The sequence below is a fragment of the Tyto alba genome, unplaced genomic scaffold (assembly GCF_018691265.1).
Source record: "Tyto alba isolate M040663 unplaced genomic scaffold, T.alba_DEE_v4.0 Super-Scaffold_2, whole genome shotgun sequence".
Lineage (NCBI taxonomy): Eukaryota > Metazoa > Chordata > Aves > Strigiformes > Tytonidae > Tyto > Tyto alba.
Genome location: NW_024881282.1, coordinates 15,073,678 through 15,101,384, shown reverse-complemented (window position 1 = coordinate 15,101,384; position 27,707 = coordinate 15,073,678). Strand labels below are relative to the sequence as shown.

Genomic DNA, 27,707 nt, shown 5'->3' with positions numbered 1-27,707 from the left:
GACAACAGCAAGATCAAGAAAAGGCTAGAATGGGGTGTCACACTTAAAATCCCCTTCATGGGCAAACAGGAAACACACCTTACATCCTTAAAAAGATCTGCGGATGTTGCCCATAAATAATTTTTTTTCTTTAAGTGAGATACTTACCAGGACCATAAGAACATATATTAACTCTATTCCCTCATCTTCTTTGATTATCATATGCTGAATACAAAAGGACAGCCCCAAATTGCTGTAAGGTCTTCAGAAGGACCAACCCTTACAATGCTGTAAGGGGTCACAGAGGTCTGTCCTCCAAAATGCCCCAAAGGTTCACAGGAGGGCTGCCCACACTATCCACTGGTTGTTACACTCCAAATCTTGTTTACAGGCAAAGAGTAAGCACACCTTATATAAAGCCAAGAATTTTTTTGTTAGCATATTTCAAATATTAACAGTGTAATCATTATTAATCCAGATATAATTGTTATCAAAAAAATAATACAGTTAGAAAACTTCTATACAGAGAAAGCCTCAATGATAGTCATAAAGCAGTTTGAACTGTTATTGACACATTGAGTTTCTATCCCTTCTCCTGATGCTCACACTTCCATTGCTTTTCTGTGTCCCAAGGCTGGCAGTTTCATTCTGGTGGTGTTGGGGTGTTATGGTGAGCTGTCAGCATCTGGATTCCCTTCACCAGGAGCAATATGATGTTCATGTTAATGCTTTTTCCTTCCTCACCTCAGGATCCACTTGGAGTAATATTTGTATATGGTAACATGTTTTTATACCTTTGCTTGTTCTTCATCAATCTGCAGTTCCACAGTCAAGTATTCCAAAAATTCATATATATGACTTTTACATATCTTACATGCTATTCTTTTGTTCTCTTTGTTACCCCTAAAGCCAGTTTTGCTAGATCTAGGTCTGCTTTTCTTTAACCGACTATCAGTGAGTTGTTTATAGCTGTGGAAACTCCAGTGCCAAGCCTGTGCACCATCTCTTATCATCCCCTGCCTGTACTCTAGGCCGCATCCTGCACCCCCAGCTCTCAAGGGCTCTGATGTCATACCAGTCCTGTATTTCCCTACATTACATCATTACATTAGAGTCATAAATATCTCATTCTCTACACAGAGTAACTGGCTTATCACTGCTATCTATATAAAACAATGGTCATACCATAAAAACATAAACAAAGGCAAAATAAATTAGCCACAGTCACCTGTTCAATTAGAAAAATTGCTGTCACAGCTGAGCCAATTAAGACAAAGCTGAGGGCAGGTCAAGAAAAGTTCAGAGAGAGCAAGCTTGGCAATTATCTGTCAAGATTCAGTACAGTCCTGTCACCTGTTACCAGAAATGGCAATACTGCATTTCATGTCTACATGGTTACAGTGACCACCACTTTCCACAATTTCATTCTAATGTAGAGAGCAATACAAAATTCTTAACACCTTGCCCTTCTGTTTACCAAATGCTAGCATTTTTTCTTATATTTCTGGCACTAGATTGCTTTTCATTCTCTATCAGCAATATTGATGAATAATTTAAAGAGTTTTTACTACATAATCAATGATAATCAGCCAGTAGGTGGAGCACAAAGCTTGTGCATATGTTGAAAATAAACTATTTTTGAAAACTCAACAGTAATAAGAATAGACTTGAAACTGATTCAAATTGGGAAAGCATTTATTTCTCCAATTACAACAGATGGATTAGGTATTCAGATTTCAAGGTAATTAAAAATGCAGAACCAACATAGCTGACTGTAAGGTTTATTTAAAAATGCATATAGGCAATTGCATTTCCAGAATGAACCAGCTACCTGCAGCCAGTAACATCACAGTAAAATAGGATGCACATTTTGCACTGAGCAATAATAGCAGGAAGGCTACAGTCCCCAGAAAATTGGCAGCTGGTATTTATGGTGTGGTATATAAACACAAAATATGATATCCTATTCATTTACATCAAGCATGTGCTTCACCAGTAGCTCTTATTTCCAGAATATTGTTATTTAAACAAAATATCTGTCAGCTACTGCCCCGGAGCATAATTAATTCTTCAGGTGATCTTGAAATTACAGCTTCACGTATCAGTGAGACAGTAAAGGAATTACTTTCTTGATACTCAGACAACTTGTGTAAAGGTAATCAGTAGGCTGTTTTTTCACTGTGTTGAAGTACTGCTGTTAACACAAAACTAAGGAGCTTGGTCAGTACAAGAGATTCAAAGAAACGGATGGCATCAGATAGGGATATGTGTTCCTCTAAGTATTCATTTTGAAAAAGATCTGTGACTTAAGTTACCGAGACTTTCTTTTCTAAAGCTATACTTGCTTTTTTCTCTGCAAGTAATGTTTTTGTCTTCTACTAATAAACCAGTTAACTGAGCACATCTGGTCAGAAATTTAATATTTTTAATGCTGAAGTTGCTGAATTTTAGAGGTATTGGCAACAGATCAATACAATACTGTCAGGGAAAATTTCATTACAAGTACATTTAGAAAAGCCTTAAGACAGAACACCTCAATCTGCAAGCTCTGTGCATATGCAGTTCTCATTAGCTTGAAAAGTGATGGGCACTAGGCTATCAGACTTTGACTCAGCCTCGATATAACCTTGTTTAAAGGTAGGTTGGTGGTGGCTCTTAAAAAAAAACACAAAAGAACCCCACAGAAAGTTTTCCTCCACAATGCAATACAAAGACAATGGTCCTAAATGTCACAAGATTGAGAATAGAACAGAAGCTCTGCTATATCTTCCCTAGATCTATTTGCTAAAGGGAATTCACTGCTATTACTTTTCAGGAGGGGCTTTATAAATTTAAGGTTGACATTAAATTTATAATGTGTAAATTGATATGTTAAACTTGATAAAGTTGTACAAAACGACTGGCTTGCCAGTTAAGGGGAGAGCAGTGCATATTGTCTACATGGACCCCTCACTAAGGCTATTGATACTGTCTCCCATAAGAACGAGCTGCTGATGTACAGGCTGGATTAGCAGACAGGGAGGTGAACCGCATGGCCAGGCCCAGAGGATGGTGATTAGTGGCACAAAGACGGGTTAGAGGCCACTACCTAGTGCTGTACCCCAGGGGTCAATACTGGGCCCAGTACTGTTTAACATCTTCATTAATCATTGAATCACAGAATCATTTAGGTTGGAAAAGACCTTTAAGATCATCAAGTCCAACTGCAAACCTAACACTACGACTAAACCATGTCATAAGCGCCACATCTACATGTCTTTTAAATACCTCCAGTGATGGTGATTCAACCACTTCCCTGGGCAGCCTGTTCCAATGCCTGACAACCCTTTTGGTGAAGAAATTCTTCCTACTATCCTATCTAAGCCACCCCTGGCACAACTGGAGGCCGTTTCCTGTCATCCTATCACAGGTTACCTGAGAAAAGAGACTGATTCCCCACCTCACTACAACCTCCTTTCAGGTAGTTGTAGAAAGCATTAAGGTCTCCCCTCAGCCTCCTTTTCTGCAGGCTAAACAACCCCAGTTCCCTCAACTCCTCCTCATAAGACTTGTGCTCTGGACTCTTCACCAGCTTCATTGCCCTTCCTTGGACATGCTCCAGCACCTCAGTGTCTTTGTTGTAGTGAGGGGCCCAAAACCGAACACAGGATTTGAGGTGCAGCCTCACCAGTGCCGAGTACAGAGAGACAATCACTTCCCTAGTGCTGCTGGCCACACTATTTCTGATACAAGCCAGGATGCTATTGGCCTTCTTGGTCCCCTGGGCACACTGCTGGATCATATGCAGGCAGCTGTTGACCAAATATGATCTGGATGACAGGGCAGACTGTATTCTTATAAAGTTTGCAGATGACACCAAACTGGGAGGAGTGGTTGATACACCAGAGAGTTGTACTAGCATCCAGAAGAACCTCAACAGGCTGGAGAAATGGGCTGACAGGATCCTCATGAAGTTGAACAAAAGTGTAAAGTCCTGTACCTGGGCAGGAACAACCCCAGGCACCAACATATACTGGGGGGCCACCCAGCTGGAAAGCATCCTTGCAAAAAGGACCTGGGGGTCCTGGTGGACACCAAGTAGAATATGAACCAGCAATGGGCCCTTGCTGCAAAGAAGGTCAATGGTATCCTGGGCTGCATTAGGCAAAGCATTGCCAGTGGGTAGAGGGAGGGAGGTTATTCTTGCTCTCTCCTCAGTACTGGTAAGGCCATACCTAGAGAACTGTGTCCAGTTCTGGGCTCCCCAGTACAAGAGAGACATGGACATACTAGGAAGAGTCCAACAAAGGGCCACGAAGATGATGAAGGGACTGGAGCATTTCTCCTAAGAGGAAAGTCTGAAAGCTGTGACTGTTCAGCCTGGGGAAGAGAAATCTCGGGGAGGATCTTATTAATGTTTGTAAATACCTGAAGGGAGGGTTCAGAAAGGATGGAGCCTGGTTCTTTTCATTGGTGCCCAGTGACAGGACCAGAGGTAATGGGCACAAGTTGAAATACAGGGGGTTCCCTCTGAGCATCAGGAAACACTTTTTCTACTGTGAGGACTGAGCACTGGCACAGGTTGTCCAGAAAGTATGTGGAGTCTTGATCCTTGGAGATGCTCAAAAGCTGGTCCTGGGCAAACAGCACTAGGTGGCCCTGCTTGACCAGTGAGGTTGGACCAGATGACCTCAAGAGGTTCCTTCCAACCTCAACCATTCTGTGTGAAGGTTAGAAGTAGAAAACAGACTTGTCATACTTCACACTGCACTCACACCTACTCTCCACATGTTGAAAGAAAAAAAATATGAAAGAAACAATTTCAGTTTTGAAATTATAAACCAAAAGTGCCAAGAATAACTTCTGATACATGCCTGTAAGCCCTGTCAGGGAAAATTTAGGGTGTTGCCAGGTAGAATGTGGAGTTTAAGGAAGTCATTCTACCCTTGAGATACCATCATTACAGCCAACACCTTTACATGGGTTACAAAGCTAAAGGATCTTGGCTCATATACAGATTTGAGACATGACCTGATGGTTGATTAGTCACTTCCTACCTGCATAACTGTGAGGAAAAAACCCCTCAGTTTCAAGGAACATTTTATTTCCACATTACTTTCCTCCATATATATGATGCTTTAATTTTGAATTATATTTCACAGCTTACTAATACTGTATGCACTTACTACCTTTCCAACATTAGACAACTCCTTTTCAGTTATTAGGGGAAGACTTGTCACCACAGTCCTCCATTTGAACTGCTTGTGCTTATAGTTCTGCCATTCTCAATTATCACAAATGGAAACAATTTCATTTTATGAATACCGTACCTAAATTTTTAACTGGCTCACCTGAGTAACTTGGATTTACACTGTGTTTCTTAAGGCTGCAATGAAATACATATGGAAATGTATTCATGTATCAACGAGTATTAGTTTAACTACACCAGTCTGTCAAAAATACGCAGGCTGTCTGGTATTTGCTTTTATATTAGAGTATAATATTTCAAGACCAGTAATACAATAAACAGTGTTCATCTGAGATGCGTAGTGTTACAGAGGTACTGTTCCAGAAAACTAAATAAGATATTTAATCTTTCAGCTGAGACTCAGTTTATTATCTGCAAAGGTTGTGGGTTGCACACAGTCTTTAACCACGCTCAGGTGATTACACTTCCTCTTCCATTTTTCTTTACATTTCAAAACTTACACTGCCAGGACATACTGTCAAGCTAAAATGGCAGTATAAACAATATCTACTGACTCTGAGTTATTATCATATTTCAATAAGTAAACATTGTACAGCAGAAATCATCTGATAGGGGAACTATGGGGGATAAGCATTAACAAGTTATCACTAGGCAGGGGAACCCGGTCCGAGGCTGGGGGCTTGCAAGGAGGAACTGATCTGCTTCTACAGCATACACAGCCGAGTCTCCTGTACGCGTAAGAACAATCTCACTGCTAGGGAAAAGTCCCCCGTGCCTATTAAACTACTCACAGGACTTCACTGAAACATCTCAGGGTTTAATTTACTTAAACCATTTGTCACAGAATACTTCATGACTTTGCATTCTCATGTATGTAGAAAGACAGAAATTCAAAGCTCTGTGTCAATACAGAATAACTTTATTACAAATATAATCCTGTACTAGAAAGACTTTGCATTGTTTACTCGGAAGTGGGAGCCCAATGCTCCAGCATGAAGGGGAGGCTGTGCAGCCATTATGCCATGTGGACAGAAAAGCATACACTTCAGAAGGCAACAATAACTGCCTGCCTGCTGACCTGTGCTGGACACCTGAATGCATTTTTCACACATCTGTCAAAGCTAATAAAAACCAGAAGAATACTAGAAATGCAGATCAGAGCCACAAGATGAAAGTGCTACTTACCTTTACTTCATAAAGAGGTGACTACAGTGAATTTCCAAAAAATAGTGAGTAAATCAGAATATTGTTATTTTTATATTTTATTCCTTCTATAGCAAGAAATTGTATTGGTGAAACTTTTCAGCCTAGATCCCTCTAGAATAAAGCAGTGAGGCTATTTAACAAAGTGAACATGCAAATAGTAAGAATACATTGAACTGTCTCAAGGGTTTGACTTTTTTTTTTTTTTTTACAGTCTCTCACCAAAGGAACCCTAGTTACTTACCTCCTTCTTCTGTTTGTCTCTATTAAATATTTTTGTGCCCTACTCCGACATATTTTTTGATCTTCTTTCAATGCCTGACGTTCTTCTTCTAAATCCCGTTCAAAATGAAATGTGAAAGCTCTGTCCCTAATAATGCGTTAAGGACAATGGCAACTACCAAACAGCCCATTAAAAGATATAATAGCCTGTTTGACTGACTTTATATACCTTTTTGGGAAATGGCGAACTTTATCCATTAGATACAAAATACTGATATGCCTTTTGACTAAGTACACAACAGCTGGTCCTATAATTGTATATGTTAATCAAGAAAAAATGTAATTGCAGAGGCTTTTCACTCATCTTTTATGGTATCAGCAGATGAAAAATCACACCTTTGTTTATCTGAAGAGACATTTTTCTGTTCTTACCTAAATCTGTAACATATGCATACCGTATTGCTGGGAAAATGTTTCAATTGTAAAACCAGTCCCTTCCAATCTGAAGAATTAGTTGTTTACACTGAAATTCATTAATATCACTGGGTAAAAGCTCTCCACAGATCAAAATCAGTTCTGTATCACGTCAGTAATGATTTAAGTAACACTGTACAGGTGGAGTTTATAACTTGTGTCAGTGTTTATTACTTAAATTATAAAAAAAAAAAAAAAAAAGTTTGGATGGGAAATACAATTCCCAATGGCAGTGTCTCTTAGAAGAGGCAGAACGAGAAAACCCCGAAGTTGCACGAGAAGTCAACTTCTCCACAGCAGTTGGAAAAAAACAAACAAACAAAACAAAACAACGTAAAAGTTTTTTTTCAAGCCACCCCTGAGACGATCCCTGACCGCGGGGCTGCGCGGGGCTGCGCGGGGCTGTGCCCCCACCGCCCCTACCCCCCCGCCATCGCCCCACGCGGGCCCCACGCAGCCCCACGCGCCCGCTTCGCCAGGGCCTGCCGCGCTGCGGGGGCCCCTTTCCGAGGCAGCCCGCCTGAGAGCCGCTCTACCGCCCGCCCGGCCCCTCACCGCCGGCGGAGCCCGCGGAAGGATACACAGCAGCGAGCCGCCTCCCACCGACGCAGTCCTGGGGGCCGCAGGCGAGGTGTTGGCCCCCGCGGCCCTTCCCGCTGGGCGCCATTCGGCGGCCCGGGCCCGCAGCCCCCACACCCGAGCGCGCCGCGGCCGGTGCCGGGTGCCGGGCGCCGGCCCGCTCCTCAGCGCGGCCCTGGCCGCGTCGCCGCCATCGTAGCAACCAGAGACGCCGCTTCCTTCGCAACGGGGCGGGGCCGCGGCTGAGGGGATGGCAGGGAGCGGCTGAGGGGAGCGGGGGAGCGGCTGAGGGGGCGGTGGCTGCTTGGCTGGCGCTGCCTTTACTCGACTTCAAACCAGACGCGAGGGACGGGGCGGGTGGGGCCGGGCCGGGCCGGGAGCGCTCCCGCCGGGGGCCGGAGGACCCCGAAGGTCCCGGGAGGTCCCCGGCCCGGCGTGGAAACCCGCCGTGGGCACCCCGCTCCGCCGCCGGGTACCCTCCGTGTCTGCCCGCCTCTTCAGGGCCACGGCTGCCGGGCTCCGAGCCGAGGTGCCTGGCTCTCACCGGGCTTTCCATCCTCTCTGCATTTTTGTAAATAAAAGGATGCCATTGGGAAAAACAAACAAACAAGCAAGAAACGTTATCCAAACAAATACGTTTCTCATTTGTTTTGCACGGCAAACGAAACGCCTCCCTGAGCCCATTTGCTGCTTGTGGGTTTGCAGAGCTCTCTGCGGATTTCTGTTAAATCTGTTGACGGTAAAGACTTGGAGTTAACAGGATAAACTTTTTTTTTTTTTTTTTTTTTTTTTTTTTTTTTTTTTTAAGCACAGGGTGCAAAAATCACAATACAAAAAAAAAAAAAAAGTAAAGTTGTATAAAATTCTATAGAAACATATAAAAAGTATATAAAAAAGTAAAGTTACACAAAGTAAAAAAAAAAAAAAAAAAAGTTATTAAAACTGCAGAACTTTTTTTCAGGCAAAGCAGGGTGTGTTGTCTTGGGATATTGCCGTGCCTTGGATGAGCTGTCAGCAAAAGGCTAAATGCCTTGGTGATTTCCTGGCGAGACATTTCTTGGCTGTTGTATTTGAGCTTAAACCAATTCTTCTCTTTTTCAGTGTGCAGCTGTTCTATGTCTTTGAGTAGGAGGGTAAAAATAGTACTTGGCATTTGTAAAATACTTTTCTCCATGGACACACACCACCTCCGCCCACCCCCCCGTTTGTAGCACAGTTTATGAAGTAGGTGTTACTATTTTATAGTCAAGACCACTGATGCTGAGGTTGCCAAATGTGCTTAATATTTATAATATCCCAGTTACCACAGTTGAGAAGATGATCCTAAAATGGAAGTCTTTCACCTCTAGTTCAGAATACGAGCCCCAAACTCACCATCTCTTTGCCCAATCTGATCTCTCCAGTGTTGCAGGTAGAAGACTGGTTGTCACTTTACTACTGTGTGGTTTTCAACCCACATACACTTTCAAAATTCCCATTTGCCTGGTAAAATGCAGTGATTTATGCAGGATGTAGTAGAAATCTTTATCAATATAGAGAACCGAGTCATACAAACAGGACTGATGCAGAGCTGGGAAACAACTGCAGCATTTGAGCCCATGTCACACCTAGGAGGACTCGAGCTCATAGTCAACTCATGCTGGCAGAATTTGAGCTTCTTTAGACTTACTGCAAATTTTACTCTTATCCAAAACAACTCACAATTTCACCTCAGACACCAGAAATTTAGAATTAAGAATAGAGTTTATGTATCTTTCTGGGTTTTTTTACCTTTTCCTTTTCTTCCTCATAGCCCTCCTTCACAGTTATTCGATAATTCCTCCTGGTGATTAATTTAAGACTGTGGGATGAGAAAGTGACTAGCTGAGGACCATCTATTTCAGAACTATGATTATTCTGGGGCAGCAAGCAGCCTGATCTGAAGTGGTTACAAAATGGAAGGTCCCACTCTGGCAGCTGGTTTGAAAGAAGTTTCATAAGTTTTACTGTGGGCTGGAGACTGATATTCCAGTGAAGGATAAAGATCAGCTCTTAAATCTTTGTGGGATAGAATCTGAATTTATTACAAATCCTATTTGAAGGCTGGAGCATAGCTATGCTGCTGCAGAAACACATTTTTCTTTCCTTCTTGATCCAGTGGGGGATTAATCTGCTAATGCCCTTTAGCTTTCTTCCAGACTTCAGTTTAACTGTGTAGGTGACTGCATGGGACAAGTTCAGTCAACACTCTGACCATTTTAACCATTCCTTTCTGAAACTTCTGACCTCTTCCTATTTCTGTGCATAGGGAAGGAATAAAAACTGTTTGTTCCCACTTAATGACATATATGAGTAGCCATGAAAATCTTTTCACTTTCTTTCTGAGACTGAACTATGGATCACAACCTGCATCTTCTTGAGAGAGCTGATGCACTAGTTAAATTCTAGTAAATCTTATATTGGAAAAATATGATGTGCCATGTGGTACTTCAGAACAAATTAAAAATTTGATTTTGAGAGATATGGAAGAACCAAAGTTGTTAAAAATTTCACAGGCAGTTGAATGTGCTCCTCTCAAGGAGAGGCCAAGTACAGGTGCATAGTGCCCTTTAGCTATTAAATTTGAAAGAAAACACTGGATTAAAAACTGCATTAAAATCTGGATTTAAAACTGTACTAACCCCCCTCTCCCAATTGCTTTTGAATCTCTTTGTAGCAAAAGCTATTTCCAGTATATTCCAACTTCAGACAGGGATGGAGACAATCCACAGTATCAAGACAAATTGAGAACATTTTCTGGCTGTACCAGTGTAAGGTGATGTTGAACAGTGTATTCTGGTGATCTTTTAGACAGTGTCTCTCCCAGTGGTGTGTTAGAAACGGAGGTTTCATTTATTCAGACAGATCACAAACAATTTAATTTCTCTAATGTGCATGAGCAGTTGATGATGTGTTGGACCTTTATGAAGTTTCCAAATAAGCGTTCCAAATAATTTGCTTTTTGGTCAAAATATCAGATCCAGTTTTTAAGATAAAAAAATAGTGAATTTGAGTGTGTGAAAACTGTAAGTGCCTCATAGCTTTAATGAAGTTTCTGTGGACAACATTTAATTTTCTTCCTTTTCAGGATATTCTTTTGTACTTTAACATCCTTCAGGGATAAAAATCAGTGTATTTGAATGACTGTCTCACTCTCAATACCTGTGTTTCTACAGATGGGCTACCAGTGAGACCAAGAGACTGCTGCTATACTCCTGGTTAACAATTTTCTATGTAATACAAAGTATTACTTTAAAGTAATATTTTTCAGTTTCTATTTTGAATTTGCTTTTAGGACATATTCTAAAATTGCCTGCAGAGCCTGTTCTAGTGCACTACCACCACACCAATATAAACACCTTCATTTTAATGATGAAAACCTTTGTAATAAGATGAAAACATCGATTAATAGTAGTTTTTCTTTTAAGTAGTCCAGACTACTCAATATCAAATATATACCAGTGCTCAAAAATATCATATAAGAAAATCTGTCACTGTTTTATCACCATGAAAATGTATATGTTTGATGTGTAATGTAGAGGTGATAAGCAATAATTGCTCTCAGGATACAATCAGTAGTATATAAAATCTACTGTGCAATTGAAATGTGGTTTATTAAATCCAGACATTAAAGGAGAGAATGTGTTGGCTGCTTTTTGTGCTGTAGACATTCCCAAATAGTTAGCTCAGGACTTCATAGTGTACAATCCTTTCCACGGAAATTTGAAACCCGTCAAAACATTTGCATTTCTTCAAGTAAAAGATGAACTGCTTTAGGGTAACTTCACTGATTTGTCTTAGTATTTTTTTGTTTGGTTTAGGAGAGACTGTCATAAGTGATGTCAAACCTTGTTCATCTAAGGTAAGATTTTCAATTACTTTGCTTGTATAAGATAATTATAACTGAATGATTTCTCAGAAAAGTGACAGATGTTTTTAAAATGTAGATTGCTTTATTCAGGACAGGTATAAAAATACAGACGAATCAGGTATTTTGAGTTAAAGGAACTAAATTGTAGGAATTCAGTGTATTAGAATATTTTCGTCTTAATGCCCTTCATCACAGCTCAGTTGTTAGGCCATGTTTTTAATCTCATCTGCAAGACTATAAATGCAGAGTAACTATTGGTTTTGGCAGAGTCAATTTTTGCTTGGACTGCTCAGGTCAGGTTTAATTGCCTGTTTCATGCTGGCTTTTGTTAAAAATAAATATTGATTAAAAATATTTGCTTGACAGTATTTAATTGAACATCTGGTGAGTAGCTGTGATAAAGCTCTGGAACAAATCATCGTTTCAAGTGATCTATAAATGTCAAGTGATCTATTTATAACTCTTATAGAATTTTTCTTCCTTTATTTTGTGCTTATTTCAAAATTAAAGAAACATATTCTATTAGTTCTCTAGGATTTATCTCCAGACACAAAATGCAATTACATTAATAATTCAGAAATATATTTTGTCTTAGTAAAATCTCTGTTAACAGTTTTATGTAATTTTTACTTTCACTTTTTAAAAGCAAAAATCAGGAAAAAAACCTGTTAAGTACTTTTCCAGTGTAGTGCCAATACCAGAAAGAGAAACCTGAAGCAGGAAAAGAAAACAATTATGTTGAAGATATACTGAACTCTAAATAAGTTTTCTTTCTCCTTAAAATCTTTATGTTTCTAAGGATCCTATTTACATTTGAAAATACAGTGTATGAACATACTACAATGCTTTGCTGAGATTATGGAATCAACAAAGGCTCAAACAAAAATATGTTTCTTAGTCTTTTGACAATGACACATATTTCAGGAATAACTTTTTGCATCTATTAAGTGATGAGTCAGAGGCGTTCCCTTATTTTATGTCAGCTGGCACCATGAAAGAAAAAATAATAAATATAAAAGTATTATTTTAACAGAACATTAATAGGTGTAACTAATTTTACTCATGCTTTTATTGTTACTATTTCATATAATTGTGTGCCTGTGAATAGTGTCCCTTTATTCGTTCCTCTATAAGAGAATTTAAAATATTTTTGTAATGATAAGTTTGTCTGCAAATCTGCTTGGGACTGCTCTGTGCATAGATTAATAACTTGTGCAAGTATTTCCACCATCAGAGTCTAAGTAACACTTCAATAGTGAAAATGTTTTGCTAATATGTGGTAAATCCAAAAGCCTGCTCCTTTCCATTGTTAGCATTTGAGATGTCTGTTGGGTGTAGGGATTCCTAAAATGTGAGCTTCTTAAATGCAAGATTTGCAAGTTCTTGCCTCCAGTTCACAGTGCTCACAGCTAGAATACTTTACCAGAAATGTTGGAGGTATTTTTTAAATTTATAAGAGGTTATTATTTACCTCTGACACTCTTTCTCTTGTTGAGGTATGGCTAAGCAGAGGACATATAACAGGCCTTGGTCTCAGCTCTGTCAAATATCACTTGAAAAAGCTTTAAAAAAAACAGGTTTTGAAGGAAGACCCATGGAGCAATCTACTTCATTTTGGCAGACTGAGCTATTTTATATATGCTTTATGATCAATTTATTTCCCCCTCCATTGTTTGGTACAACAGGGCACAAGGAATGTTGGAGCTGTGGAGGAACCACTCAAGGCAGAAGAGAAAAATAAATCTGCAGATATTTCAAAACAAAAAGAACAATGCCTTGTACCATGTGATGTTCAAGCTAAAATTTTACGAGGGGAAAAACATTACATGTGCAGTATGTATTCATAAAGAATACTCTCAGTGACAAGCTATGCAATGCCATGCTATGCAATCCTCTGCTATGCTACGCTACGCTGTGCGAATTTATTTTTTAATCTTCTTGAGCACATGTGACAGCCTTTGACCCTGCTGCCCAGGCTAAGAACTGTTGAGAAAATTTGGGGCGCCATGTTTTTGGGATGCAGCTGGTGTGACAAAGTCAAAGTATAATCATGCTAATCTCTCTTTATAGTCACTGGGGAAGACAGGCAATTCCAGGCAGCAGCTCAGTCCACCTAGATCTGTTACCCTTTGAATGTTGGTAGGTCTCTACATTAGAGAGAAAGAGTAGGGTGTCTGTCCCTCATTTAAACATCAGAGTTGGGTGTGGGGAAGTTAGGTGGGAGTTAGTCAGTTAGTTAAAGTGGGAGAAAATCTATACTTCAGCTTGCCTTTTATAGATACTTATGCAGGATTACATTGCACTATTCACTGCCTTGACAACCTACACCGCAAATGATGCAATCAGCCTCAGAAAAAAATTGTCAGAATTCTTGTGTCTCCCATATGATTTTTTAATATGTATTATTACTTACCTGACAGGTTTACTTTTTAAATTTATTTTTAGCATCAGGGCAAAAAAACAGGAGTAGCAGAGTGAATGAGTAAATGTAGGATGACAGGAATCCTTATATATCTGCCTTTTATCATTTCCATTTGGATTTCTGTGATATCCATTAACTAATCATCCAAGTTGCCCAAGGATAAGATGAAATTCTTCTTCAAGTCTTAAGAAGAGCCATCATCTCTTAAGATGTCTTTACTGCAGCCAGTGAGGCTGAGGTTTTTAGCATCTTTGGCTTTAATCTGTGGTCCCGATACTACTTTGGTTTCATTTTTAGGTACCTTAAGATTAAACACCTTCAGTATTCACTTACATCTCATAAATAAGTGTGTCATCATTCAGTCGAGAATATTTCTAGATTTATGATAACAAAGTGGATGAACATATTTCTTTTAAAGGAAATTTGCAGAACTCTCTTGTTGAATATGCAAGAAGTACAAAAAAACTGGTAAGAAACATGATGGATGATCAACAGTCTTCTTTGGATTACCTTTCTAATCAGGTAATTTTTTCTTTATCATAAAGATTTTGATTTATTATTTATCACTGCAGGTATTGTCTAACTGAAGAAAATTAAGCATTTATACTGTCATTAAAACAGTAGAATTAGTGTCGCTATCATCATTCCTTCTACCTTGGATAGGGTGTGAATTCTATTTCTATGAGGAGTGATAAGCACTGTATCTGATCCACAACTTACTGGCATGCATGGTAGTAGGGTAAGTGAGGGTAAGTGGAGGACTATTACTCCAGACTGGTTGCTATCTCCAGTCCTGTCATATTTGTGCAGATGACATTTTATCATTAACTCTGATAGTAGTTTACAAATACTGTGCATCACTCAGTACAGATAAAAAGCCTTAAAATCAAACTGAAAGGGTTTTTTTAATTAACTGGAATTGTACCTAAAAATGATTTTGGATAAAAAAAGTAAAAAATCAGACCAATTCACCTAATGAAAGGTATGAATCATCAAGACATCACAAAAATGAACTTCAGATTATATTTACAATGAGTCAAAAAGAACACCTTTAGAATGTAAAATTCCTCATTACAACCTAATTAAAGATCTTTTATATGAATTTGCAGGTAAATGAACTCATGAACAGACTTCTTCTTTTGAATGCAGAAGTTTTGAGAAAGCATTTGGATCCACTTCCTTACAAAGCAGTTCAGTCTCATGGTAGGTATTTGTTGCATTTAGTCTTGACCTCTTCACTTTTTGTCTTAGTATCTTGACAAAGAACTAAGTAAAGCAAAGGTAATCGGTTATAACATTTACAGTATTTATTCTGTGTCAGTAACACATAAACTCTGGAAAATTTGTGAACTGTTTAAGAATGTCATTATAAAGAGTGCTTTCAATAATTTGCAACTGATAATTTTGTGCATCTTGTTTAGCATCTTATTGATTTTTATGCAAAATGACAAGTATAATCATAAGTTCATAAGTGATCTGATGTTGCTAAATTGCACTTTGTTTTGCAATGAAAGAAAGTGTGCTCTGCATTTGCAACAACCTTATTCAAATAGGATGGTAGCCACTTGTACGCTGGGCAGTTAATCTTTGTAATGTCCATCCCAAATAAAGGAAAAATGACCTCTAAGCAGTCCTACTGGCCATAGAAACTGCTTGTTTGAGTATGTTTAACACAGACCTGGCTTAACACTTAGAAGAAAAGGGTTTTTTATGTATACATTATGATGTAAAGGCTTTTACAAGTGTAAATACAAATATCTGCAGGAAAAAGCCATCTTTTCCCCAGAAAATATTTTTCTCAGTAAAAGCGTTACCTAAATAAAATCTGTAAAAGGTCCCAGATATGTAGTCTTTAATTTTTGTGTCATATCTATTAAGATTATAAAGAGCTTTCTCTATAAATTATGATTTATACTTCTTTCTGAGCTTAATGGAGTTCAGAGAATTTTAATTTATGAGGTAAATTCATGACATAACATGATTTTAAAGTTTACATGACAAGAAAATGCTATTTGAAATCATTCATATGTTACCAAGAAAAGTAATAATCCTGTGCTTAAGATGTGTTTGGGTTTTTTAACATGTTTTTCTAATGAATCTTCTCAAATACTTTGTTCTCTAGGGTTGGATTGCACTGATATTAAAGATACCATTGGTTCAGTTTCAAAAACTCCAACTGGTCTGTACATTATCCATCCAGAAGGATCAAATTATCCTTTTGAGGTAATAACTTTATCTCTCAGGATAGTCACAGTTTGCTTCAGAATGTGCACTTAGAATATATTTAATAGATTTAAAGTATTTTCCTTTACAGTTTCTCAACAGATGAATAAGAAATGTATTAAATCTTTCAAATGTCTCTGCCATTGCTATAATTTTGATGAGTTTCTCATTTTCTACAAAGAAATTTAATGTCTGTCATAAGATCTCATCATCAGTTTTCATATGCAGTGAAAAATGTACCAAAGAGGAAAACCCAAGTTATTTTCCAGCACCCCTTTTTGACATTGAGAAGTGCTGTTCTTTACTGTTTTAGAGATGGAAAACTAAGGAGTCAAGTGACTAAGTGACATTTGGCTCCTAAAATGGGACCTTTGGCTATTTGAATTATTCTGCTGGATGACTGTATAGTATTGCCTTCTCTGAAGAGGTGACTCCGTTGATGCCTATAGCTTGGTCAATGATATTGTATAGGCATCTCAATATAGATGCAGATGTACATCAGTTTGAGGAGTAGGTGCTTAGCTGTTGTCTGAGTATCATTATAACTCAGTCTGGAGGGAGAGAGGTATCTAAACTTTTAGTTTTCATATCCAATTTTCAGGATATACATTCTTAAAGAAAAAAGGATGAAATACGGAATGAACTGCAGCAGTTATGTTTCCTATCACCATCTGCATTTTCTGTTACTGCTCAGAGTTATAGTGCTCATCTAGGAGAAGAGAGTTTTGGGTTAATTTCCTCGGGCTCAGGACATTTACACCCATGCAAACACAAGGAATACTTTGTTTTGTGCTTATTTCCACTTCAGGCTATTCTACTTGGGGAGGTCCTTATGCATAGTGGAAAGACAGATAGGGCACTTTCAAGCCTTTAATTTTTCAGAACATCCTGGGGTCATTAGTATTTGGAGAAAAGATGTGGAGTTTAAGGCAGCTAATAAATAGCAAAATTTAATACCTAACTTTATGGTCTTCCTTTATATATAACAAAGGAAGGATGAATCCCTTTATCTCTAGCCAGTTGGAACCTTACAAAATGCTACAAAAAAAGAGCTCAAACTGGTTATGTAAAGGCTTCAGAAGTATGCTGGGATCTCAAAAGAAAAGATGAACTTGTTTCTGCAGACCCCTGATAGAAAAACCTGTAATTCTCTCTCTACAATGCGGAGAGCTCAGGGAAAAGATCTGTAACTCATCAGCAGATTCCTTCCAGGTAAAAGAAAGGCAAAGACAGGAAGTGTTCGCAGAACAACCATGTTTATAGTATGAAGAAGTTGCTGTCTGCCTCACCCCGGGATGAACCATAGCACAAAATGCATCTGTTTCAGAATTTCTTCTGGATTGAGGGGGGTTCCATTGAGGAAATATTCATACCTCACGCAAATTACTTTTCCTGAGAGATGGTATCACTAATCTATGTGAGAAATGTGATTTCTCAGCTCACTTATAGCTTTTGGCAAATAAATCTGAAATTATAAAGTTTCTTTCACTTCAGAAGTATTTTTGACATTTTTCTACATTTAAAGATACTGCCAGAATCTGAGAATCAGCTATACGAGTGGAAAGGTTCTGTAAGGAGAATAAGAAACAAAAAGAAAAATCATAATAACTTGATTAAAAGCACAAGGTAACAATAAATAATGAGAAGAAACTTCTGCACTCATGAATGTCTCATTTCTTTTCTGGTAGATGCTACACAGATCTGACAAGATAGTGCCAAAAAGTTCTCAGAGCAAAAATTTCTAAAATATGTGTGTTCCATAAAGAATGTTATCTTAAGGAAACCTGTTTAATGCAAATTCTTCCATGTGTTGAAGCATAAAAAGGGTATGAGAGAAATGATAGATGAACAAAAATACCAAGACATTAAAACATAAACAAGAAACTGTAATGCATTTTAAGGGGCTAACAGCCAGGAGTTCTGCCAGTTCTGCAGACTAGCAAAATAAGAAAAATACAAAGAGGCAAAAAAACATAATAAGAAATTAAAAACCAAAAACCAAAGCCAGCATGAAACAATTTATTTCAGTGAGGACCTTTTCAGCAATAAACTGCCCTTTAAATGTAAGTAACTACACTAACCCCAAATGTCTCTAGAATCATTTGCATAAAGATACCAGAAAATGAAGAAAACTATGTAGATAACTTGATCTTGTTCTCATGTTTTCATGTTTAAAACCTCATGTTTTCAAAAGTGAGTATAAATCTTGATGCTTAACTTGGGCTAATTGTAACCTGAATTCCAGGAGCTCTAAGAATATCCACTTTCAGTGGCAGTGGCAGGTATCATCTCAGATCATTCGTCCCCAATGGGATTTTGTCTGAGCATTCATACATGAGGCAATTCAAACCCATTTCACTTCTGGAAAATTGAATCATGATCTCTTTCTTATACATTTTTCACTGAGTAAATTTAGATCAATGATATTTCTAAGATGGGTCAAACAAACTAAACAGTTGTTTGGAATATACCTCTTACACACACTTCAGATGGAAAGGGAAGAAATATTCAGTAGAAGCATTCTCCTGCTCATTTAATTTAAGTTATACCTGGCACAGTTGTGCCCCTCACACTTTGCATGATATGAGATATAGAACAAGCTGTAAAGTGGATTAACTATTACAATACGATTATCTTAGTTAGCTGTTGTATGTTTTGGTGTCATATCTGATTGGCTGATGACCTTTCATGCAAACCAAATCTGCCCTTCTGAGAATTATCAACACTCCCACTGATTTATATTGGACTGAAGATTGATGTTGTGACCAAATGGGCTCCTCTCTGTATTTCTAACTCATAGACACAGGAGTAGCCAAGAATGCAACCATCTTCTCAAGACAGCAGATGAGGCAATGGGATTATTTTTAATGAGTTTTAGGTATTTGCATTTTAATATTCATTTTGGAATCTTCTTTTTATTCCAGTTCCACCCTCCTTGGGTGACTAAAGTAAGCATGTGATTCTCCAAGGAATAAAGCCCATCATGCACATGACGCTTACTATGATTCATTCAGTATTTGTGCTGCAAGGATTGCTCAAAGCATCCAATGGCATTGACTTACTTGAATATTCAAGATTCCCCAGGTTGTATTAGATCACATTGCAGCTCTGTCCAGTTGCTTTCTTGTAATTCATAAAGATGTTGTTAAGTCACAGGTTCTGAATATGATGATGTGTTCCTGCCAAGGAAGAAGTCTTTGTTTTCATGAAAAATATCTGGCTCATACAGGCAATAAGGTGCAACCTATAAAGATCAGACTGCCACAATATTTTTGAGGGTTGAACTGACTTCCACCTAGACTTTACTTTTAGCAACTGGCTAAGATTGCAAATCTCTCATGAAACATGTTTCATGAGCAAACATGAACAACAAATTCCTGCTTTACTCCCTGACTTGTGCATCTGCTTACTGTTATGATTCACTGATAACCAACGTTATATTCTGAACTTCCTTTTGTTACCACATGTAGCCTAATGGCTCCATAACTATAAGCATCTTCCAGATTAATTCTCTTGGTAACTAGTCACATTGGGAGACACAAATGAGCCTCTGTTTTCAAACACTAATTAAGCATAGTATCTCCTAGAACTACTTTGAACAGCTTAGGTAGTGCAGTGTCTAAATGTGCAATATGCACCTTTCTACATTAGGATGCTCTGACTTTCTAATCCCTGTTAGAACTGGTCAAGCTCTGGCAATGGGGACATAAAAAATACCCAGAGTGACCTGGATACATTCCACTTAACATTACAGACTTAACTGAAATCCCTAGAGAGCAGCCAAGGGTCTAGGTGCCCTTTCTGTAGACAGTGGAGATAACCAACGTCTGCAGAGAGTGATTTAGATCTTGGTTTCCCAGAGCCATGCTATGAATGCACATTGCTCTGTGTAAGGGGGATCCCGGGGGAGAAAAAGGCAGTAAGATTCCTAATTTAGGGAACACAATTACGTGTATATAATTAAATGGGCTGAGGAGAAAATTTGCCACATAATGTGATATTCCATAGCAGAGCAGAGGGCAGCTGGACCACTGCCATTTGACCTGCTGTTGGACACAAATTTTAGCAAAGACTTGTAAAGACTCATAAATACAAGAGCTGATCTTATGTATTCAGTGGGACTGTTCAGTTGCAGGCTGTTAAATGTTCACATTGGGACTTCCCTAGATTTGGGCCCCTTCTTACGTAGAGTTTTTTTGCTGCTCCAGCATAAATTATTATACACTGGGTTATTCCTATCACTTTTTTCACTCCCTCACCTTTATTAAGGTCTCTACATTTCCCAGGCATCACAAAAACATTATTTCTGGGGAAGAAGGTATATGGTGAGGGAGAACACATAAGAAGTTGTGTCTGTGTTGCTTTGCTGAAATAATGGTATACTCAGTGTTAGTGCCAGTATCTGTAATATTTTGCGTGACTGATATATGACGTTTCAAGTTGCTTGCACTTTATGCTATTGTTAATACACAGTAGCATTTATCAAAGCTTATTTATTATATCTGATATGAACAGACATTTGCACACAACAGTTTCTCTTGGCTAAGGAAATATCCAAATCAAGAAGTCTAACAGGAACATATAGAAAATACTGCAGCTTAATTTTTTATTTTCTTTGAGTTTTTTGTTAAAATATTTGAAAGTTTTGTTGCTTAGCAAAACTATGAATAGTCTATCTTTATTAAATTAAAATGTTTTCTTTGTAACAGCTTCTTCAGGAATGCTTAATCTATGTCTATTTCAGGTTTTGTGTGACATGGATTTTCAAGGAGGTGGATGGACTGTGGTTCAGAAAAGAACTGATGGAATCATTCCATTTCAGAGAACATGGTCTGAATATCTGGATGGATTTGGTGACCTTTCTGGTATTAATTTTAAAAATTTTAAAAGCACTTTGGACACAACATTTCTGCAGTCTTTATGTGAGCTACATTCCACTAAATTGTGTGGGATTTTTAGTAGTATAGGGAGTGAAGTTCTTGTTTTGTAAGAGTCTTATTTATACTTAAAAGGTTTTTTCCATCAAATCTGTTGTGTGATCTTTTCGATCATGACTATCACCATACTAGGGTCTTTAGCCACTGCCCATCCTCAATCTCACATTTAAAATGTTGTGATATTTTCTTCCTGAAATAATGTGTAAATTGTATTTCCCCATTTTTCAGATTTTTTTTTTTTTTTTAAAAAAGCCTTTGTTGGTTTTAATCACATTTTCAAAAGATTTCCTTAAAGCAGAGAAAAATCAGTAATATTTCACCATAGGGCTTGCGAAGCTAGAAAGAGAATGGAAATATGTCAGTAGCTAATACCAACACAGCTGTGATATTACTTTTTTACTGCCACATTTCATCCATTAAATCTAAAACCAGTTGCTCTTTCAGGAGTTTATCTGGGATTGCAGTGGAAACACACAACTTTTCAACTATACAAAAAAGCTCAGCTCATATGGGACAACCTTTCATGGAAAAAAGTGTGATTTACAGAGGCAGCCAATCTCAAGAACAGGCTTTGAGTTTTGTTGCATTTCACAGAATGCTGACATTTATAATTTCTCAGTATTGCCCTTAGGAATGAAACTGAATCCTGTTTAATCAAGTGGATCTTTAGCACATCCAGTTTTTGTGGTCTTCTAATGTATATTGAAGACGAATGCTTGAAAGTTATCAGGTGGACAATTTTCTAAAATTGTCACAGAGGAAAGAGATGATGCACACATGGGAATTCTTTCCATGGATTTCCCAGTGAAGTAGGAAGATTACTCTGTACCCTCATTAGTCTTTCAAAGGAATGTAAGCCTATCTTACAACTTTTATTACACTTGGATCAGGAAGGAAAGTAGTACTTTTACACTCTACATTTCTAGAAGTTTATTGACTCTGTATTATATTTCTGTTTTAGGGGAATTTTGGCTTGGGCTGAGGAAGATTTTTCACATAGTAAATCAAAAAGCCACTAGTTTCAGTCTTTATGTGGATTTGGAATCAGAAAATGACAAGCATGCCTATGCATCATATGATGACTTTTGGATAGAGGATGAAGCATGTTCTTTTAAGATCCACTTGGGACGTTATTCAGGAAATGCTGGTAAGAATTTCCTTCTTTAAAGTATTTAAAGATAGCTGGTCCCTTTCTTAATGTGAAAAAATGAATTCAAAAGAGTATTAATTAAGATAACTTTAAAAATGTTTACGTCTCATCTGGTTTTCTCTAGTTGGTACATAATGAACACTTATGCAGATAAATGGTCAATGATGTAGTGATTGGTTATGCCATCAGTCTTTACATAAAATAGAATAATTTTATTCTATTGCTTCAAGGTCTTTAATTGAATAAACAGTCCTTTAATAAAGATAATAAATAAATAAAATTAATTTTAATGGATTCAAGTCCACAGAATATATATATAATACATAAGGGATTTTGTGTGTGGTTTTGAACTTCGATCTAATGGTTCAATTCTTCAGATGTCCATTACCTCATCCCAAATTTGCTGACCTTAGTGGAAGTCTTCCTGATGTTGCTTTGGTTATTTCAGAAGTGCCCAGACAGTGGTGTAAAAAGGAGAGAGAAAAAAATACAACTGGAACAAATTAGGCTTACAGTGTATAAGTTACTGGCTGATATATGGACACAAATTAATTTACAATTCCAGACCACTCTTAGTATCGTAGCTATACCAAACGTGCAAATATTTGTGTTAATTTTGCACCATATCTTACTGCTTTTTTCTACCTTTTTTTTTTTTTTTTTTTGGCATGTTTGCAAAAGTATGCAAGAATGTTCCTTATAGTTATTCTCTAAATGAGTTGGTGCTTCACTCCACCTGTATTTGTAAGAAATGTTTCTTTAGTGAGACAACAGAACCAGTAGTCACTGACCTTTTTGTTTTAACAATTCCATTTTCTCTCATGACTCACTCTGGGGATTTGGGCACAACGCTGGGAAATCTGAAGTTAACAATCCTTTTTGTTTCTTTTATCTTCCACTGTCTTTGAGGACAGAAGCCTTCACCTTCATAGCTAATGTGCATCACTAAAAGCAACAACAATATAAAGATGTTTCATCGAATTTCGACTTCTTCCATACTTCTCAGTATTTTATACTTTTTCTTTCCTACATCTTTTACACATTGACAGCTCATTATTCAGTGTTTTTGAACTGCTTTTAAAGAAATCTATTTTTCTAATAAATTAAAAGGAAAAGCTTGCAAGGAATACAACAAGTAAGAAATGTTATGTTTCTCCATAAATAACTCTTTTATCCTTCTGTTTTATGTCTTGTACTTAGGTGATGCATTTAGAGGGCATAGAAAAGAAGATAACCAGAATTCAATGCCTTTCAGCACATTTGATGTTGATAATGATGGATGCAGGCCAATGTGCACTATTAAAGAACAGCCTGTAAAAAGCTGCAGTAACTTCAGTGGTAACACCGGATGGTGGTTCAACCAGTGTGGCCTTGCAAATCTTAATGGTGTTCATCGCTACACAGGTAGATTTCTTGCAACTGGGATTCACTGGGATACATGGACAATGAACGATAAACCCGTCAAAATTAAATCGGTTTCAATGAAAATTCGGAGAACCTATAATCCATATTTCCATTAACCTATGAAAATAGAAATATATCTCTTCTTGCAGTTATGTGGGATAATGTATCACTGCATTATAAATAACTTTCATTTTCACCTGAACAGTTCGGTCTTAAAACTTTATTAGGTATTTCCATAATATAGTTACTCATTTTTATTATGAAATGTCAGCATCTGTAGTGTTCCTGCTTGAGTAAGAAGGTCCTAAGAAGAATAGGGTTTTCGAAAAATGGATGATGCTTAGTGTTTGCCGGCTTTTATTCAACTGCCTCTTATGCAGTCTCAGAGAAATTATAAAAAGGAGTGTAATGTTGACTTTTGAATGTGTTTTTTCTATGCTCTCTGCATATCTGAATTGCCAAGAAATTTCAGCAAATTTTCTTTTTAGAAGCAATATACCTGCTTTTTCCATCATTATATTTTGGAAAAATACCTTTTCTTCACCTTAGGTTAATTTTCCAGAATCAGCTCTTCTTTCTATATTCCTTATCAGGCAAGCAAACACTGACTTATTCCAACACATATATAAGGTTCTGTGTGCTCTCAGGGACTGATTTTTATACAAGGAAGGTAGATACTGACATACAAGGATTATGGTCTCTTTTGTATTTAATTTTTACAGTTAATGTCTTTCATAATCAGATTTTTATTCTACCATTGTCTATTTCACACTTCACTAAAATCAACACTTTTTTTCAAAGAAAATGTATAACATTTCATATAACCTTTGGAGGTTTAATTTTTTGCTATATAGGCCTGATGTTATGTTTTCTGTTCTTACTGGCATTCACTTTGTGAATGATCATGTGGTAATGAACAAAACCAATTTGAGTTGTGTAAATACATTTTAAGTTGTGTGAATGGTTTGAATTTCTGTCAGTAAAAACAGAATAATATCAACAACGTGAATATTGTCAGTACAGAAATGCTTCTGGAACCTGGCATCTATGCTGTAGCAACTAGGCATGGCATTTCTCCTCTCTGCTTCAGTTTCAGTAGATCAGCTCTGTAGTAACATGTGACATGAAATCAGTTAAAAACTCTATGGGTATTCTCTTTGCTGTCTCGCACTTTGACCAAGCACTAATACAGTGAGCAGAAACAATCATCAGTTCAGAACCAGCATGTTTTAGAACTTCTTTCCAAAGATATATGTAGCTATAGGAGGAAATTAAGCTTTTGATAGGGTATGTTACAAGGTTAAGGGAGAGAAAAAATTCCTCTTTTCTTCTATGCTTGACTAGTCCTTAACAATTGGAGGTAAGAAGTTGCTAAAAGCAGAAGGTTTCTCTCTGCTAGAGAGAAACTGAGGATTATCCTTATAGCGGGGGCCTATGGTAGAAGCACGGGGGGAAGTTGCTTGAGGAAAAATATCACAAGCCCCATAGAGGGATTGTGAGAGAGGGGGTAGCTCATGCTTTTGGGGAGACTGAACTCTCTGAGCATGAGGGCACTTTGTTGTCAGACCCTGTAGTCTTCGGAATTAGAATTGGAGAGATATTATGTACATCCTTTTTAGCCCTCCTGCTCAGCCCAGACTTAGCAGGAATCCAATCCCTTCTAACAGCAGCATGGATCCAGCAGACCTATGAAGGTAGATACTAAAATGAAAGAGCTTCTGTGAGATTAACAATCATTAGAGCAGTATGTGATTGTTTAAAGAGTATTAATTTTGGCTGCAAGCCTGGGTGTTGTCACTGTATTAGGGCTATTATATCAGAAAGAGTCCCCAGACTGCAGTGCAATCCTACTGGAGAATGCCAGTGGCTAAATTTCACAGCATTTTAATGGCTTTGATGAAAGCTTCAAACTCTGTGAACAGAAAGGAAGAGTCTAAGTAAGGAATCTGGAAGCTGAGTGTAGAGCTAGAGTCTACCGACACCCTGCGGCCCCTTTTGACTTCATTAGAATCCCTGCTTGAAAATGAAGGTAGAAAATGAAGATTGTAGATCTGTGCTGTCAGATATTACCACATTTAATTACCAGGTTTAGTGTCTCCTTTGTCAGTGTTGGTTAGATTAGCTGACTGTAACAAATAACAGAGGAGATGGGCCTGAAAATGTAACTAAAGCTTGAAGGATCATTCTTGCAAATAGACATTGGATCTTAAAGACAAGTCAAATTGCAAACCTATACAAAAAATAAATTCAATTCTCAATATCAATACTGGGGGGGCATTGGAATATTTACTGTTCCTTGGAAGAGAAAAACATTTCCATGACTATTTGCAAAGACTGCTTTAAACTCAATATGTATGCTTTAATACCATCTACTAGCAGGGTCACAGGCAGATGCTGTTCTCTGTCACTTACAGTTCCTTTCCTTTGTAGATGAATGCATTTTGCCCCAGGCTTGACTTGTGTCTTTGTCCTGCTGTGAGAGCTGGATCAACAGTGTAAACTGCAAACAGGATGAGGTCCAAATTGCAAATACTAGTCAGGTTTTAACTCCTTTGAAATCATTCAGTTATGAGTTCTCAATATAGTGTTCTTAAGCAAAATATCAACAATGCTTTATTCCTTTTTCAGGTTAGAAACCATATATGAAAATAGAGACTGTTAAAAATTTCTCCTCCTGTATTTGCCATATTATCTGCTAGTCATGATCACACTTAGTGCTTCCGTGGCACCAGAACAAGTAATTAGATAATAATATCATCTAATGATTTTGTTTCCTTTCATGGACTCTAGCAGCTGAGAGGATCTGAATAAGGCTTCTTTGAAAAGCTTTTGAGCGTGGGAATCTCATAGTTATATCACCATTTGAATGTTCTTAAGTGTGAGTATTGCTATAGTCTGTTTTTGTTTTAAAATTTAGCATATGCTTAGAAAAGCAGAGTGCTAGGGATTAGTTGGCAGCTTGCCTGGTACAAATCTGAAATACTGCAGTGACAATAGAATGTTTTGTGATAGATGGCTACTGTCTTCAAAGGTTCATTCCATTTCCTCTCTAAGAATAAAACAACTGTGAAAACAAATATTTTTTTAGTTAAACACAGATAATTTACAAGGACATTAAACTGATTCAGGGGGCCTATGTTCCATATTTACAACTCATGGTTCCCAGCCACCATACATAAGATTTTTGTGGCCAGATATTTAGGACTGGTAATCAGCTGGTTATTACCCAAACAGACCTGTTTCAACTAAAAAAAAAGGAACATGTAGGGTGTAGAATATGAAGAGGAACTGACTGAGAGTTCCAAATAAAAAGTAGTTTGGTTGAACTACACAATATCTATTCCAGGAATGATACTCCAGACTGAGAAGTTGTTTTTAAAGGACATGTAATCTCTGATGTTATGAAACTGCATTTCTTTCTTTTGTTTTCTTTTTCCAAGAGTATGTCTTCAATTCAGTTTGGTGAACTCAACTTATTTGACCCAGTTTATGATGGTACAGTAATATAAATAAATGAAAATACGATTTCCACAGCCTGAGTAGTACTGACGTGGCAGTGCAGGGTTCACTGTATTAGACATCTGGAAATAACAAAACAGTACAACTAAAGGCATTTTACTTTCCACTTGGAAAATCCTTAATTGGGCAGTAAAAGATCCTCTAAAGTATTTAGAATACTTTTTTTTTTTTCTTTTTCACCGTAAATTCTGGCATGTATTTAAAACTTTATAATCAGTCATGTTTCATTGACATGAGAAAACATTTTGGTTTTGTTACTGGTCTCTGTTATGAAACATATTTATGAAAAAATAACACTGCATTGTATTGATACTTCACTACAAAGTTAATAGCATGTTTATGTGCATTGCACAGTACTCAGACTTGCAAGTAGGAAACTGTTTCATAGCCGACTCTAAATTTTAGTTGGTTGTATGCAACAGTTTCCATAAGTTTTCCCAATTATTTAAGGATCACTAATGTAATGCACAATTAACATACTATTTAAACTATTGTCTCAAGAACTCTTTCTTGAAATC

General features: G+C 37.6%; 2 protein-coding genes across 2 annotated transcripts in view; one reads left to right on the top strand and one right to left on the bottom strand.

The window, feature by feature from the left end:
* The window catches only part of CEP126 (centrosomal protein 126), a 40,921-nt gene extending 33,149 nt beyond the window's left edge, over positions 1–7,772 (bottom strand). Inside the window, exons 1-2 of the mRNA XM_042792729.1 lie at positions 7,648–7,772; positions 6,615–6,740 (exon numbers count right to left, since the gene is read on the bottom strand). Coding sequence (XP_042648663.1) covers positions 6,615–6,740; positions 7,648–7,733 — 212 coding nt within the window. The 5' untranslated portion in view covers positions 7,734–7,772. The remainder of the gene's footprint in view (positions 1–6,614; positions 6,741–7,647) is intronic.
* A 3,522-nt stretch (positions 7,773–11,294) lies between these two features.
* On the top strand, positions 11,295–24,305 carry ANGPTL5 (angiopoietin like 5). Its single transcript, XM_009969030.3, has 8 exons — positions 11,295–11,525; positions 13,220–13,367; positions 14,375–14,478; positions 15,066–15,159; positions 16,079–16,179; positions 20,924–21,044; positions 22,078–22,263; positions 23,467–24,305. Exons 1-8 carry the CDS (start codon positions 11,427–11,429, stop codon positions 23,784–23,786), a joined length of 1,173 nt encoding a protein of 390 aa, XP_009967332.1. The 5' UTR covers positions 11,295–11,426; the 3' UTR covers positions 23,787–24,305.
* Positions 24,306–27,707: the final 3,402 nt, after the last annotated feature.

What these genes read in the sequence shown, in the direction of transcription:
- ANGPTL5 (XM_009969030.3), top strand. Translation starts at nt 11,427, where the DNA reads ATGAACTGCTTTAGGGTAACTTCACTGATTTGTCTTAGTATTTTTTTG. An exon ending in TCAAACCTTGTTCATCTAAG is followed by an intron (nt 11,526 to 13,219) that starts GTAAGATTTTCA and finishes TTGGTACAACAG; the next exon opens with GGCACAAGGAATGTTGGAGC. An exon ending in TGGATTTGGTGACCTTTCTG is followed by an intron (nt 21,045 to 22,077) that starts GTATTAATTTTA and finishes TTTCTGTTTTAG; the next exon opens with GGGAATTTTGGCTTGGGCTG.